This window comes from Seriola dumerili, unplaced genomic scaffold, assembly GCF_002260705.1.
Source record: "Seriola dumerili isolate Sdu_G_001 unplaced genomic scaffold, Sdu_1.0 BDQW01000409.1, whole genome shotgun sequence".
In the NCBI taxonomy this organism is placed as follows: domain Eukaryota; kingdom Metazoa; phylum Chordata; class Actinopteri; order Carangiformes; family Carangidae; genus Seriola; species Seriola dumerili.
In genome coordinates this window covers 2,608,361-2,622,305 of record NW_019174664.1, presented here as the reverse complement: position 1 = coordinate 2,622,305, position 13,945 = coordinate 2,608,361, and the positions used below count along the sequence as shown (strand labels likewise).

At 40.6% G+C, this 13,945-nt stretch overlaps 1 protein-coding gene across 1 annotated transcript in view; it reads right to left on the bottom strand.

Moving 5' to 3' along the window:
• The window catches only part of LOC111233551 (metabotropic glutamate receptor 4-like), a gene marked incomplete at its 3' end in the record, with an annotated part of 122,712 nt that overhangs the window by 8,247 nt on the left and 100,520 nt on the right, over window positions 1-13,945 (bottom strand). The window contains exons 7-8 of the mRNA XM_022761391.1: window positions 6,709-6,845; window positions 4,584-5,547 (exon numbers count right to left, since the gene is read on the bottom strand). Coding sequence (XP_022617112.1) covers window positions 4,584-5,547; window positions 6,709-6,845 — 1,101 coding nt within the window. The remainder of the gene's footprint in view (window positions 1-4,583; window positions 5,548-6,708; window positions 6,846-13,945) is intronic.

Genomic DNA, 13,945 nt, shown 5'->3' with positions numbered 1-13,945 from the left:
TCTTTGTCTGACGAGTGCATTAACAGCAGTTTTTTTGTTGTTTAGTTGACAGTGCCAATAGTGTGATGGAGACTTCATAGAGAATAATAAACAACCACACTCAATTCATCAGTCCATTCATGCACTGTAATGGCAGGACCTCTTTGTGTGGGCTGATTGAATTTGAATTGAGCCCATTGTGCTGAAACCTCATTCCCGTGGATGCTTTTGTCCCCACGCCCCTCCTCCTGCCTCCCTTTTAGAGACAGCCGCTGATTTAGACTGTTTCCCAGGTAAGCAGGTGTCACATCTATTTCTGAAGCTAGCATACAGTTCGGTGATCACGCTCCATAGATAGACCAGATGTCCCTGTTTGAAAGATAGAGAGAGCCTCCCATGGCATTCGTTACATTTATCCTGGCACCAGATGACAAATAAATGACTGTGCTTGTAACGCTGAGGCAGAGGCCTGCTGTAAACTGGTGATGAGAGCATAGCAGCTAGATAAGTAAATCAAGACCCGGAGGAAGTGGAGCATTTAATTGCTCTGAAAGACGTGTCGTTGTGGGCTGTGAGGCTTTGTGGGGCCTGTCATTTACAGTACGATGATTATGAGGTGTGTTTGCTTTGACATGTTAATTCCTTAAATAAGAACATTGTTATGTAACAGCTCAGAGATCAGTCATGGGGTTTGTTTTCCTCCATATTAAGTCTAGCAAAGGCTCGGTGACAAAAGCCAACAAGACCAAATGAAATGACAAAATACATTGTTTGCAAGTGTCCCTTCAGGGGGACAAAATTACGAAATGTGGAATAATCACTGTTGGAAACATAAGTCAGTTTTTATGACTTGACAACACTGTGGTTAAGGACAAATCTGAAGACAAGCTGAAAGTACACAGCCTGGACAAAGCACACATAAAAGATCGTTTCCACCGACTCGGTCTTTGACAGTCAGGAAAGAGCACGAACCAACAACTGAGGAAATATACTAGACAACACACTGACGACTGCCCAGTAACGAACGCTACTGAGTTCTGACAGTACAAGACCCCACAAATCCCATCTGTCATTGTGTTCTTGTATCACAACAAACAGAGACACAGCACACAGCAGCTTGCACTTTATGTGCAGTGCAGTTTGTGGTGAAAAGGCCAAAAAAGGAGGGAAATGGAAGGAATGTAGGGCCAACAGAGGGAACTGTGTGTGAGTGAACTAAAACAAAGCCAACTTCAGGTTAAAGCTGTTTGTTTACCAATATGTCTCCATCGGGTCACACACATCAGTTGCAAATATTTTACATTATCATGTTTAATCAGGTCATACACACTTTTTATCTGCTGACTGTCAACACCAGGACCCACTCCAACTATGCTTCGATCAGTCGTAAAATGATTCCCATAATCACCTCAGCAGTTGGAGTGAGTGTGTCCTGGTCATTAAATATAGACATAAACACAAACTTTGCCAGCGTTCAGAAAACAGTGTTTGGGTTCAAATAAGTACTTTGTTGAGGCTCTGTAATAGCATCACACAAATTCAGAGCTGCAACGATCAGTCTGTCGACAAAAAAGGTGAGAATTAGCTGCTTTTCTCTGTTTGATATCAATGTGAACTGAAGATTTTTGGGTGTCAAAACAGAACACGTCAGCGTGCACTACAGGAAACTGTGATCAGCCCATTTCACAATTATTTTTTATTTCACAGTGATTAAAAAAAAAAAAAAAAATTATCAATACTGAAAGTAATTGTTAGTTGCAGTCCTACACTACTTCCTCCTTCGCTTCTGATGGACAAGAGTCATAATTTCTACAGTCACTACAGAGCTTCGTCACATGAATGTAAACAAATGTCGTCTGAGGACGTGGGAGGACAGTCTGTTAAAGGCAGTCTACAATAAAGAAACTTGGCCTGCATGGCCTGACTAGACTAAACCATATTAGAGTGTGAAGTTTCTCTGAGTCAACACTCAAAGGCCATTTTGGTTATGTATTGAATATGATTATTCTCTCTCAAATGAAAAGAGAAAAAAAAAATCCCTAAAGCAAAATTTCCATTTTGTGTTCCATTTCATGTTGTACCTTAACATCGCTCAGGGCAGTGGTAGAAGTTTTCTAAATGATAAAAGTGGAACTATCTCCCAGCCATTATGTGTACAGTTCTACAGGAAATAATAATTAATGAGTGACTCATATAATTTGGAGCAAGAAACTAAGTGTCTTATATTAAGCCTGCATGAGAGAAGTTTTTCTTGGTTTTGTAAATTTAATTCATCCGGGGTATGAAAGAAGAAGAAACAAAAAGACTCTACTTACCCTTCAAAGATTTTTTTTTTTCACTTCTATTTTACTATTCAAAGCCATGCTAGCTAATGGATTACCTCATCCTCCAAAAAAGCTGTTCAATCTCTCTGTGATTGTATAATTCTCTTTCATCTTCAGAGGGGAGATGGAATGATTAAACAAAGAGCATGCTGATATCCATGGCTGCTGTTGACATGCGACTTAAGATGTGCAACACTCCCATTAAAAAATAATGTGGACTTTGCACATGGACTGCCTTTCCTTTACCCTGTATGCTAAGTGTATGATAATCGAGAATGTACAGTAATGATGGTCGACATTTCAGTACGTTTTCCTGAATATATTTCAGTAAAATGGAGCGCAAAACAAGCCGTTTTCTTTTGGAGCTCTGCATAGCTCTCATTGTTTTCAACATGTAGAAGCTGTTGCTCAGTTTTAGTGTTGACATCAGTGGATTTATGTGGTAGGAGAAGGCCAATATGCAGATTTGCAGTAGCTTGGGCTTTGTGGTGTTAACATAACATGCAGCATATGAAAATAAGTCATTGTAGTGCTGGTCACATACTTCATTATTAATGTAATGCAATTGGCTGCAGTCATATGCAGATTTTCTGCAATGCTGTAGACTACAGAAATGATTTTGGGCTGCTGAGTGCGATACAATGCACACACACTGTCTCTCAAGAATGTTCTTCCACAAAGGTAACTATCACAGCCAGTTTTCTAGGCCAGCATTTTGATGCATTGTTTTGTTTAATCCCGAAGGGGAGGAGGTAAGGATTAATTTGTTGCATCTGTCAGACCCATGCTGGCACCGCTGATAGTGTCCATGCCAGTATGAGGCTTTTCCCTCTTGTCCTCTCTTGTAGCCACTGAACCCCTTTTGTTACACTGCCAAAAGACCTCTTTCAACTGAATCTACACATTTCTACTGTGTCAATGTTGTACCCCTTTGGCTTTGGACCCAGAGTGTCTCCTCTGTATGCGAGTTCCAAGCCCTTTTGGATCCCTCTTGACCTGTACCCTCCCAGTGCTCCCACTGGATGTGATCCAGGTCCACGGTTCATGAGGTCAGGTGCATTGATTTGACACGGGAATGCGAGTGTGAGCTTGTGCAAACAGCTCATGAGTTTCTAATGCTGTGTGGCATACAGCCATCACATATATGTGAGTCATAGGCTTGCGTGCTGCCTGCAGACTTATAAGAGAATGCAATCATAAAACTCTGTGTTCACACTTGGTAGATTATGTTAGTGTTTTCACAATCTAAGACTTCCACATGATGCCTCCTCTGTAGTTGTCATTTTAGCTGCTGAGTTCTATTAACTTTATTTCTAAAATTGCTGTTGCCCTAAAACAAAAGCAGTGGTGGATATTTTGATAAGAAATTGAACATTTGTGTTCCATGTGGGATGGAGCTACACATTTAAAGATAGCTAAACTGCCGTTTCAAAAACATTGACTAATTGTTTGTGCAGAAGTGGAAGAAGCACTTAAAACGTAAAAGTGAAAGTACAGAACTATTGACAGAAAAATTTACTTCTGTACTAGGTATCAAAAGTAAAAAGTACTCACTATACACAATATAGCCCCTGTCACTTATTTGGGGAAATTATGTGATCATATTATTATTATTATTATTATTCATGCAATAACATGTAAACAGAGGTGTAATGTAGGTGGCCTAATATATGGTTAAGTAATGTGCTGGGTAATTTAACCTGGACCACAATCTGGGAGTTGTGGTCCATTGGGGGTTGGCGGTCACAAGGCAAATCCGAGGGAGCAAGAGTTGATCAATGCAGAACATTCGTTGCTGTAATCAACTGGTTTTATCTATGAAAAGGAATCAGATTTTATTTGCTGATCATATGTTTTGTTTGTGGAATCATCTGCAAAGTAAGTAGCAACTACAGACATCCAACAAATGAAGTGGAATCAAAGGTAGATTAGTAGCAATTAGTAGTAGTAGCAAATGAAATACTTTACAATATTATATATGTACCTTATAATATATTAAAGTACTTCAGTAATTGCTCTCTGAACTTCCACCACTGCTACTGTGTAGTAATGTTTTCGTTAAAATCACTTTCTTGGTGCGCATCTGCACACACACTTCTCCAATATTGTAAATGGGTTCCGAACAACCCTAGAGGAAATATGAAAGCAAAGACACAGACAGAGGAATTAAAAAGGCAAGTAAATAGATTTAGGATTTAAGTAGCTTTTTGCAGCCGTGGAGATTTCTAAAACCCTTGAAGTATTGCCATGAGTTAGACAAATGAAGAAAAGAAAACAAACTGCAGTCCAGAAGTAGTTGTAAGCTTACCTTTTCTGTGGACTGTGAAGTGCCAAAGAAGATTGGGATGAATGCTAGCCAAATAATGCAGGTGGTGTACATGGTAAAACCAATTGGTTTCGCCTCATTGAAGGTCTCCGGCACCCCTCTGGTTTTAATGGCGTAGACTGTACAGGTGACCATGAGCAGCATGCTGTAGCCCAGCAGGCAGATCAGAGACAGGTCAGAGATATCACACTTGAGCACACCACGAGCCAGCACTGGGTTAGACGTCCTCTGGTCCTCATAGTCAATAATGGCCTTGGAGGGATCTACGCCAAACCAGATGCACACCCCGAGCAGCTGCACTGAGGCCAGGGTGAACGTGATGACGAGCTGGGAGGCTGGAGAAATGAATCTTGGCGCACTCACAGACATGGTGCCCTGCTCAAAGATGCGATAAATACGATTGGTTTTGGTGAGCAGGGCAGCATAACTGATGCTCATCCCCAGACCCAAGAAGATCCGGCGCAGGGAGCAGATTCCTACATCAGGGGTTGAAATCATCAGGAACGTTGTGGCATAACAGAGGAAGATGCCAGTCAGCAGCACATAGCTCAGCTCTCGGCCTGATGCTTTCACAATGGGAGTGTCGTTGTGGCGGATGAACGTGACCACCACAAATAAAGTGGCCATGATGCCGACGACTGCAATAAGCACAGGGATGACTGCCCATGGAGAGCTCCACTCCAGCTTAACAATGGGGATTGGAACGCAGCCCGTGTGATTTTCATTGGGCCGCAAATCAAAGCGACACATCTTACATGTGTAGGTGTCCGCCTGGTACTGATAACCATCGCACCGTTCGCAGTGCCAACAGCAAGGGATGCCCTTTACGATCTTCTTGCGCTCGCCGGGCTGGCAGGGCTGGCTGCAGATCGAGGAAGGGATCTGGCGGACACCGCCGGGCCACTGCATTGAACGAACCTGCGACGGAGGAAGGGGGAGACACGGATAAACATGAATGGACGCAAAGACGGATGAGATTTGTACTAAGCTGTCTATATCCTGGAAAATAGGTGGCATGTAGAGGTAGTGATACTTTACTGATCCCAAAAAATCCTCAGCGTCCTTGGAGGTCAAGGACAATCTCGACAAGCTCCTATACTACTTGGTTTTATCTATTTATTCGGGTGGGGTTGCGAAGGTCAATCTAGGGGTCAAGTGAAGCGCTCCTCATGGATTCAGCAAGATTTTCCAGTGGGAGGTGAAATTATCTGAAGGGCAAGGCAGAGGAGGAAAGGGGAGACCCACTGCTTGCTCTGCAGGGGACTGACAGTTTTTTGTTTTTTTTTTGTATGTAGTTGTTTGTGTTAGAAATCAATACTCTGCTGTCTTTGATCAGAGGAATGAAAGATAAACTTTCTTTAATGTTACGTTATCAGTTTTATTCAATTGTGGCTGTTCATCCGAAGCCGGTAAATTTGTCTCTAAAAGTGCATTTAATTAAAAACTCAAAGAACACTAATTAAACACAGCCAGCTTTAGAGACAGAACTGGCACGTTCCACAGTAGGTGCCCAACACAAATCTCGCTTTTTTTCTTTTCTTTTTTTTTTTTTTTTTCCATAGCACATGTTGTTGCAAGAAGTAAAGAAGACAAAGCTCCTCTCAAGCTTCTTCATGTGTTCCATTTTACTCTTTCTCCTGCCCAAGGCCTCCTCTTCATTTTGTCAAAACATAATTTGTTTGGTTCCTTTATGTAATTTACTGTTATAATACCGTTACTTCATCACACCCCCTGCCCACAGTATTGTTTTTGGGAGTCAGTGATGCCGTCTGGAGAGATTATATTAAATATGTCTGTCCTTAAGCTCTCATAGCTTTCTTTTCATCACAATCCGCCCTGTTAATCATTTAAAGCGCCCTCTGGATATTTACACCTTTGAAGATGGCATTAAGCGCTATCAAATGGTTTTGGATGTGTTAGTGCACAAACATGCAGCTGCAGAGCCGGAGAAAACAACTTTTCAGGGAAGGATTTTCATTGCAAACACTAAAACAAGCATTACACTTGAAGGATGAATGCAGTCAAAGCTTTTGTGCTTTTGTGTCTATGTGTGCATAGAGGAGACAGAGCAGTACTTACGTTAAGGTGGAGCTGATCTGTCCAGTGGCCGATGATTTTATATTCAGCAGTCTTGTTTCGGATCTGGTACTGGTAGATCTCGTAGCGACCGGGGGCATCACCATTTTCGTTGAATAGCACAGGGTTGCCAGCTATGCCTAAATGAGGGAACAATCATCATCATCTGCTGCACAAGGCTGAATGGTTTTCTGTGCAAGTATGAATCTGTCAAAGAATACTAATGTGCTGTCATTGTTATTGCAGTTATCATGCTAATCTATTAGAAACCAATATGATGTTTGTGAATCTATAACATTTTTTTTCTTTGTCTTTCTAATTTGAAGACATTCTCAACTGCTGTGGCTGATGGAGATGTTTCCTCATGACAACACATATACACTAAGAATTATGGTCATGTTGGATGATTCTTGAGCGCGAGATTTCAGAGACAATGCAGGAAGTACTGTTTCCATTGTGTTGCAAGGCAGAAACTATGTGGAGTGTGGAGCGTGGCATGGTGAATGCACATGGAGCGTGTCTGACTTTCAAGCTGTGACAGACCAACAATTAATGTTGGTTTTTCCTTCCCTCTCAACCGTGACCACGATCTCACCAAGCGTGGTTCCAGGTTCATTGCTCACATATCCGATTTGTGTCACAGTTCAAATATAGTGTGGTATTTTGCTCATTGATGATCAGCCAGTCATAGCTTTGCAGGTGTAAATTGATGCAACTTAGCTCAACCAGACATGTTTGATACTAGCTAGTTGAACAACCCCTTGACATTGCATTGTGTTGAGTTGAGGAGTGATGGATGAGAGGCTGGTGTCTATTTCTGTGCTGCCATAATATCAGTCATACAGTTAGCTTGATACAGTCAACTAATAACAAGCACTCTCAGGCATATCTCTCATTAACTGTCATACTTACACAGCCACCAGTGGCATTTATTTACTGAGAGAGGGTGTCTGGGAGTGACTAAACCTACATTACTGGATATATGACAAATGGAATCACATATTGTACAAACCCTGGTGGGATTAAGAATGGAAATGCCATCTTCCGGCATCGCTAGCAAGTTACATACATGAAAAACACACAGAACTGCTGCAAAAATTACGACAAAGACCAACGCAGCCGTACAAATTGTTGTAGGTTGAGTAACAAAAATAACGACTCGAGAATCTGCGAATTTCTTTGATCGTAGTGAAAACTGAACAAGCAGTATCTTAGCCTCCATGAAAACCGAAAGTGACACTAGCAGGACAGATACATTACTCACAAGTAATTGGATAGGGCAAAACAAAACCCAGCACCAGACATATCAGCATAGACATGATGTCAAGCTTTATGACTGATTTGAAACAAAACAGTAGTCCAGGTTGGATATGGCCCTCACCTTAATGGAGTGGTTTTCTTTTGTTCACCTTAACAACACTGTAGAAATATTGTTGGAAGAAATCATCAAATTATAAAATGACATACGCAGACCCAGTTGTTGGCTTTTGCAACCAGCTCTGTGTTGCTTGCCACTGAGCAATGTCCATTAATCTGTTACAATCTGTGCCTCCAAAGGACATAGAAAAACTGCCTTTGAACAGCTGGATTTCCCCAGGAGGTCCAGGGGTTGACGACTGACCCCTGCCTGACCTCACACACACACTTTTCCCACCATTCCTGCTGTCAGCCCAAGGTGTCCTCTGCTTTATCACTGTGATAACAATGTATTCCTGTGTGCTGTTTTTAAGACAAGCTGTAACGACGTGTCACAAAGAAAGCACACCAAAGATTTCTCTGTGAGCTTCCCAATGGAAACTCGATGAGCCACACATCCAGCGCAGCAATCCGTTTAATCATGGTGGAATGTGGAAAGGTCCTCCTCAGAGGGAGGACGAGGGAACTTCATGTCTAATTGCTTTTCGCATCAACTTTCACAAACGTCTATACCTTCATACACTGATGAAAGCTTTAAGCCCCTGTGTTGTTTTTTTTCTTTGTGTGCCAAGGCTGGTTTATTATTAAGTCCCCTAAAACACAATGAGCATCCCAGTTAAGAACAAAAGGGTAAACGTGTCCAATTGCTGCTGATGGATTTCTGCTGATGAGTATTTTTTTTCTTGCTCTTTGTTTCAACGTTGGAGGATGCAGCGCCCTAATCCACATCTCGATGAGTCAGCCCCGCTGGATTACGGCATTACCTTTTTACTCAGCATCGCCTGTGTGACAATGCCGCCCACATCACAAAGCAGTTAGTGATCATGGGAGGATTATGGTGACTTTATGAAGGAGAGAGGCATTATGTTTATATAAATATATTAAGCGCATCTATACTGTTGATAAGCTGTTCATCTTTTCTATGAAAGATTTTAATCGTGCCCGACTTTTTTCCTCTTTCTTCTTGTACTCCAATTTCCAGAGTTTTTAAAAAGCGCTTTGAAGCTCTCTGCTTTTCACTGTCACAGTTAGGGTAATGTGCTCGAGCCTTTAAGTGCTCGTATGGACACCACTGTCACTAACAGAGGAAAATGGACCATGAATCCCACACTGGTGGTTTGGAGAGAATAATGCAGTAACACTACCAGCATTAACACTGCTGATATGATTATATTAACAGCTTCATGGGTCCTTTGGTCGTGCTTGCTTTTCTAAGACCTTCCACAGATTGACAGCTCTTTTACAGTGGCTTCGAGCTACTGTAAATATGCTCACACGCATTATACCTGTTATCACTGCTCATATATAACATACATGTTTAAGTCCGAAAGATTTCAGTATTGATTTGTTTAAAAATCTTTTTGTAATATCACTTTAAAGTCTAGTTTTTATTTTTGGACTATGTGATTTACATATAATCAAAGAGGTTGACGTGCATGTTTTTTGCTCTGGGTTTTAGTGCGTGTGTAATAATTCAAGATATGAGCCTATTTTACTCCTGTACTTACTGTTGTTTAGGTCCTTGTATTAAAAGACTTATTAATTAATTTGACAGCACGTTCCAATCCTGTATTTATGAAGATCCTATATTTATCAATGTTGTAATCAATGATGTTTTTAATAAATCTTTTTCATCTGTTACAGGTTGATAAAGACTGTTGTTCAATCACCACTCTAATCACGAGACTTTCTACTTTGCTACGCCAGATTTTGGATACGTCTTCCCCTGGAAAAATCTTTATCACAAGTAAAGATTTCTGACAGCAGTTTCATATAAATCAGGAATTGAACACCATCATGAATTTCCCTTAGGGGATAAATAAAGTACGTATCTATCTATCTATCTATCTATCTATCTGCCTACCAGACTGATCACGTTGTTGTAATAGGGGGTCATTTCTAAGAAGTGCAGCTCATCATCAAGCAGTCATGTGTGTGTTACCTCTGTAACAAAAAGGGACCTTTCTCAGCTGCAGCCTGCATGTGACAGTTAGACATTTTTCTGCACTCTATTATTTTTTATTTTATCTTGTCACAGCTGAGTGGGTGGTCTGTTTTCTGTCAGGACAGCAAAACAACTACAGTAGTTCCTTCTAATGCAACTTTTAACATTTTTACATTTTGACACATGAGAGGTAACCAGATGGCGTCGTCTGCAGGCGCAGCACATCATGCCTCTCTGTTAATAAGCATAGTGGGGAAACAAAATAAAAGACAAATCTGGCATCTTCTTAAGGCACTGTGACTTCCCGGGGGGCTGTCGTTCCTCCGGAGGCAGTGGTGTGTCCTCTTCATTAAGAGTGAAGAGAGTGGTGCATTTTGGGGCAGTCTGGTCAATGTTTGAGCTGCAGATGAGGAATTAGACCTGTCATGTGGCACAAACTACTTGTCTAAACAGTCCTCTCACAAGTCAGGGGCATAATGAGTTCCTCAGAGGCCACTGCCACCGCTGCATTGTGCTGTGCACTAATGTGACGTGTGTGTACCACGGGCTACTTGTTTGCCCATTGCTTAGTATGCTCTCAAAGAAACGCTGGGGTTAATGGAGTGCTTGTAATTACACGTAATATTTAATGATTGTGGTATTGCCCTCCCCCTCCCCCTTCCAGCACACATACACACCTTAAGAATTACCAGAGTGTGATCATTAATCCAACATGTGCTTGTTCTGCATGAATGCACAACCAGGACACCTTGGTTGAATGGCAGCACAGCTTGTTGACCTCTGCACCGGTCATTAACTCTTAATGACCTGTACGTAGGCAAAGTCATGCAGAATTTACCACGGATCCACTTCATTTTTGAAGTGTGTCTTTTCTGACCCTCCTGCCACTGTCATGACATTTGCATGATTACTTAATCATAGTGTATCAGCGTCTGCTCCCTACAAGTGCTCTCACACTGGGCTTCAACTCTTGAAACGTTCAAGTGGCGATCAAATAAATAAATAAATAAATAAACCTGTATCATTCAGTCAAAAGGTTTACTCAAACAACGACAATACATTTAGCTTTACAAAAGGAGAGAATATGGATATTGCGAAATACTGTTAATTCTCACAAAAAAAGATGATATTTGAATAATGGCTGGGGCTCCTATAATAGCCAATATGAACAAATAAAGGGCAGGTAAAACATTACAGAGGAGTGGAATTACCAGTATTCTAATAGCTACCATGGCAAATTCAGCATAATGCACATTTCCACAGCACTAATTCCATCAGTACAGCAACAGTCATGTCACACTCACCACTCAGCTGTAAATACTTTCTCTTTTAAAACACAGACAAACTGCTTTCATTATTTTCCAACTGCGTCTCTGCCCCTTTTGTGAGCACGGTTCAGTTACTACCACTACAACTCAACAGATCGTGCAGATGTTTCAAAATCAGAGCCTACCAGTAATGGAATGGATTATGCCCTTTGAGAAACTGAAAGGCGTTTAATGCTAAACGAGTGCAAAAGAAGTGTTGAGTTTTATTGATAATGACTCAACTTGTGCTCCAAAAATCAGCAACTGGAAACGAGTGGAACTAATAAGTGAATGGAAACAGTATTTCTGTTAGAGAAGAGTAACTCAGAACAGCAGAGAGGTGAATAACATGGAGAGAAGTGCTGTGCAAACTGAATTTATCAACACAACAGCTAATAATAGATGAACAGATTCTTTAAAGTCAGTCACTTGTTTAAGTTTTGCGATAAAACCATTGAACAGTGCGACATGCCAAAACGGAGTGTAACAGTAGCACAAGTAGAGATGAGTCATGAAGTCTGACTCAAACTGACTCAGTAATATCAGCTACACAGCAATACCTAAAGCTAGCCAGACAGACCACAACAAGTCAGGCTGTGGCAGTACTGTAAGTGAGTACGGGTACATTTTATTCTTTTTGCATTTAACTTTTCTTCTCTAAAAGGACTGCTCTACTTTTTTCTTTCAAAAGTGACATATTTGGGGCACCCAGTGGCCTAATGGTTAAGGCACATAGCACATAACAAGAATGGCCATTGTTCCCTTTATTTCCTGTCTCCTTCTATATTTTCAACTATCAAATAAAGACAAAAATGCTAAATAGTAACTTAAATAAAGTTACATAGTCTCACTTTAATAGCATGTTAAATCAAGAGCAGGTCATGAGAGACCATAAATCTAACCTTAAACCAGGGTATCTGCAGATTAACTTTTAATTACATTTTCTTCTTTCATTTAAGGCCATAAAATGTCTTACTTTGAATTTTGAGAAGTCTAAAATTTTGAGGTGACGCCTGGACCCATGAGAAATATCATATCAGCCCATGTGGATTGAACGCTATTGATTTATAGTTTTATCTACTTCTGTTGTCTAAATTAAGGATTTCCAGCAAATTGTAGTGAAAAGTTGCCATAATTAGTTATGATAGGTTTTGTTGTAGATGTGTGAATAGTTCTTGTTTCACATAATGCATCATACTGCAATGCAGTTCATAGCATTAAACATTTGGATTTTTATATTTTGACATATTTCAGTTATTTTTTGCATATGTGTGTTATATGGAGATACGCATCAAAACACAAATATATTCATATTAATACTGGGATTGACTGAAAACATCTTTTCCAAGCTCTAATGTACATTTGGTCAGCTGAGGAGAGGGCATTACACTTGCCTTGGTGACATCTTAGAAAGCATTCAATTTGGTGTGCAAGTGTGCAGATACACTGTAAATATGATCACATCAAAACAGGGAAATTACAAATGAAGACTGGGTTCTCTCTGCAGGTGAGTTAAAAAAGAAGCTATTTGAGAATTTAACATACATTTTTAGCTTTAAGGTGACAACAGTACAAACTGAACTAAGATGAATGGGCTTTATATTTAGAACTGTCTATTCTCATCATGTTAGATAGAGATTTTTATGAACAGGACTCGGTAGCATGCCCATGAAAGAAAAAGAAGACCTTTTGCATTATGAAAAAAATATGTCAGCTGGAATCATCTTTTGAGCTACACAACACTGAAGATGCCGCACACCCTTGACAGGAGAGAAAGAGGTGTGGAAAGATGGAAAACCCTGAGAACTCGCCTTCTTTCTACACTCCGCTGTCCCCGGTGAGGCTGACGCTGGAAAGGCCACTGCTTTTTAGACAGTCACAGAAACACTTCTCTCTGACATGATAGCAAGAGACAAGAAACACTGATGGGAAGCTTCATTCACTGACGAAGCTTCATTGATCGGAGAAAATGTAAAGGCTCTTCAAGAAGCGCACAGATATTCCCAGACTAGTGAAAATATCCCAGCCAAGCAAATACTTTTGTCAGATTACTTTTCATCTTTTCTAAAAGGTTATCTGTCATCAGCTAGCTTACTGCGTCCCCTGTTGAGACCCTGACAGTCCACTGAGATATCATAGATATCTGGTTTTGTGAGCGAGCCAGGAGATTGGCCACCATGCGCGTCTTTGGTTTTTAATAAGCTTTTTGACATTTGACCTTTTATAAACTGAGTTTCGGTACATATTAGACACAATATATTTGCTGCGGATGTGGATTTACTGGACTTTTGAGAGCTGTGCAGCTCTGCAGAGGAAGAAATGTGAATTATTTTTAGCAGATGTCCGCTAAAACTGCTGACAATGAACAGAAATGTGTAACAATAGATTCTTGCTGGCTCGGCCTCAAGAATGATTCATCACAACAACAAAAAAAAAAAGACCTACTTTTACATACATTTCTGTCGATTGCTATTTTGCAAGAAAAAAAAAAAGGGATGACTATTTTGTGTGTTTACTGGCGCGTAACATACTAATATCACAACACAGAGATAAATATCGTCTGTGAAAATAT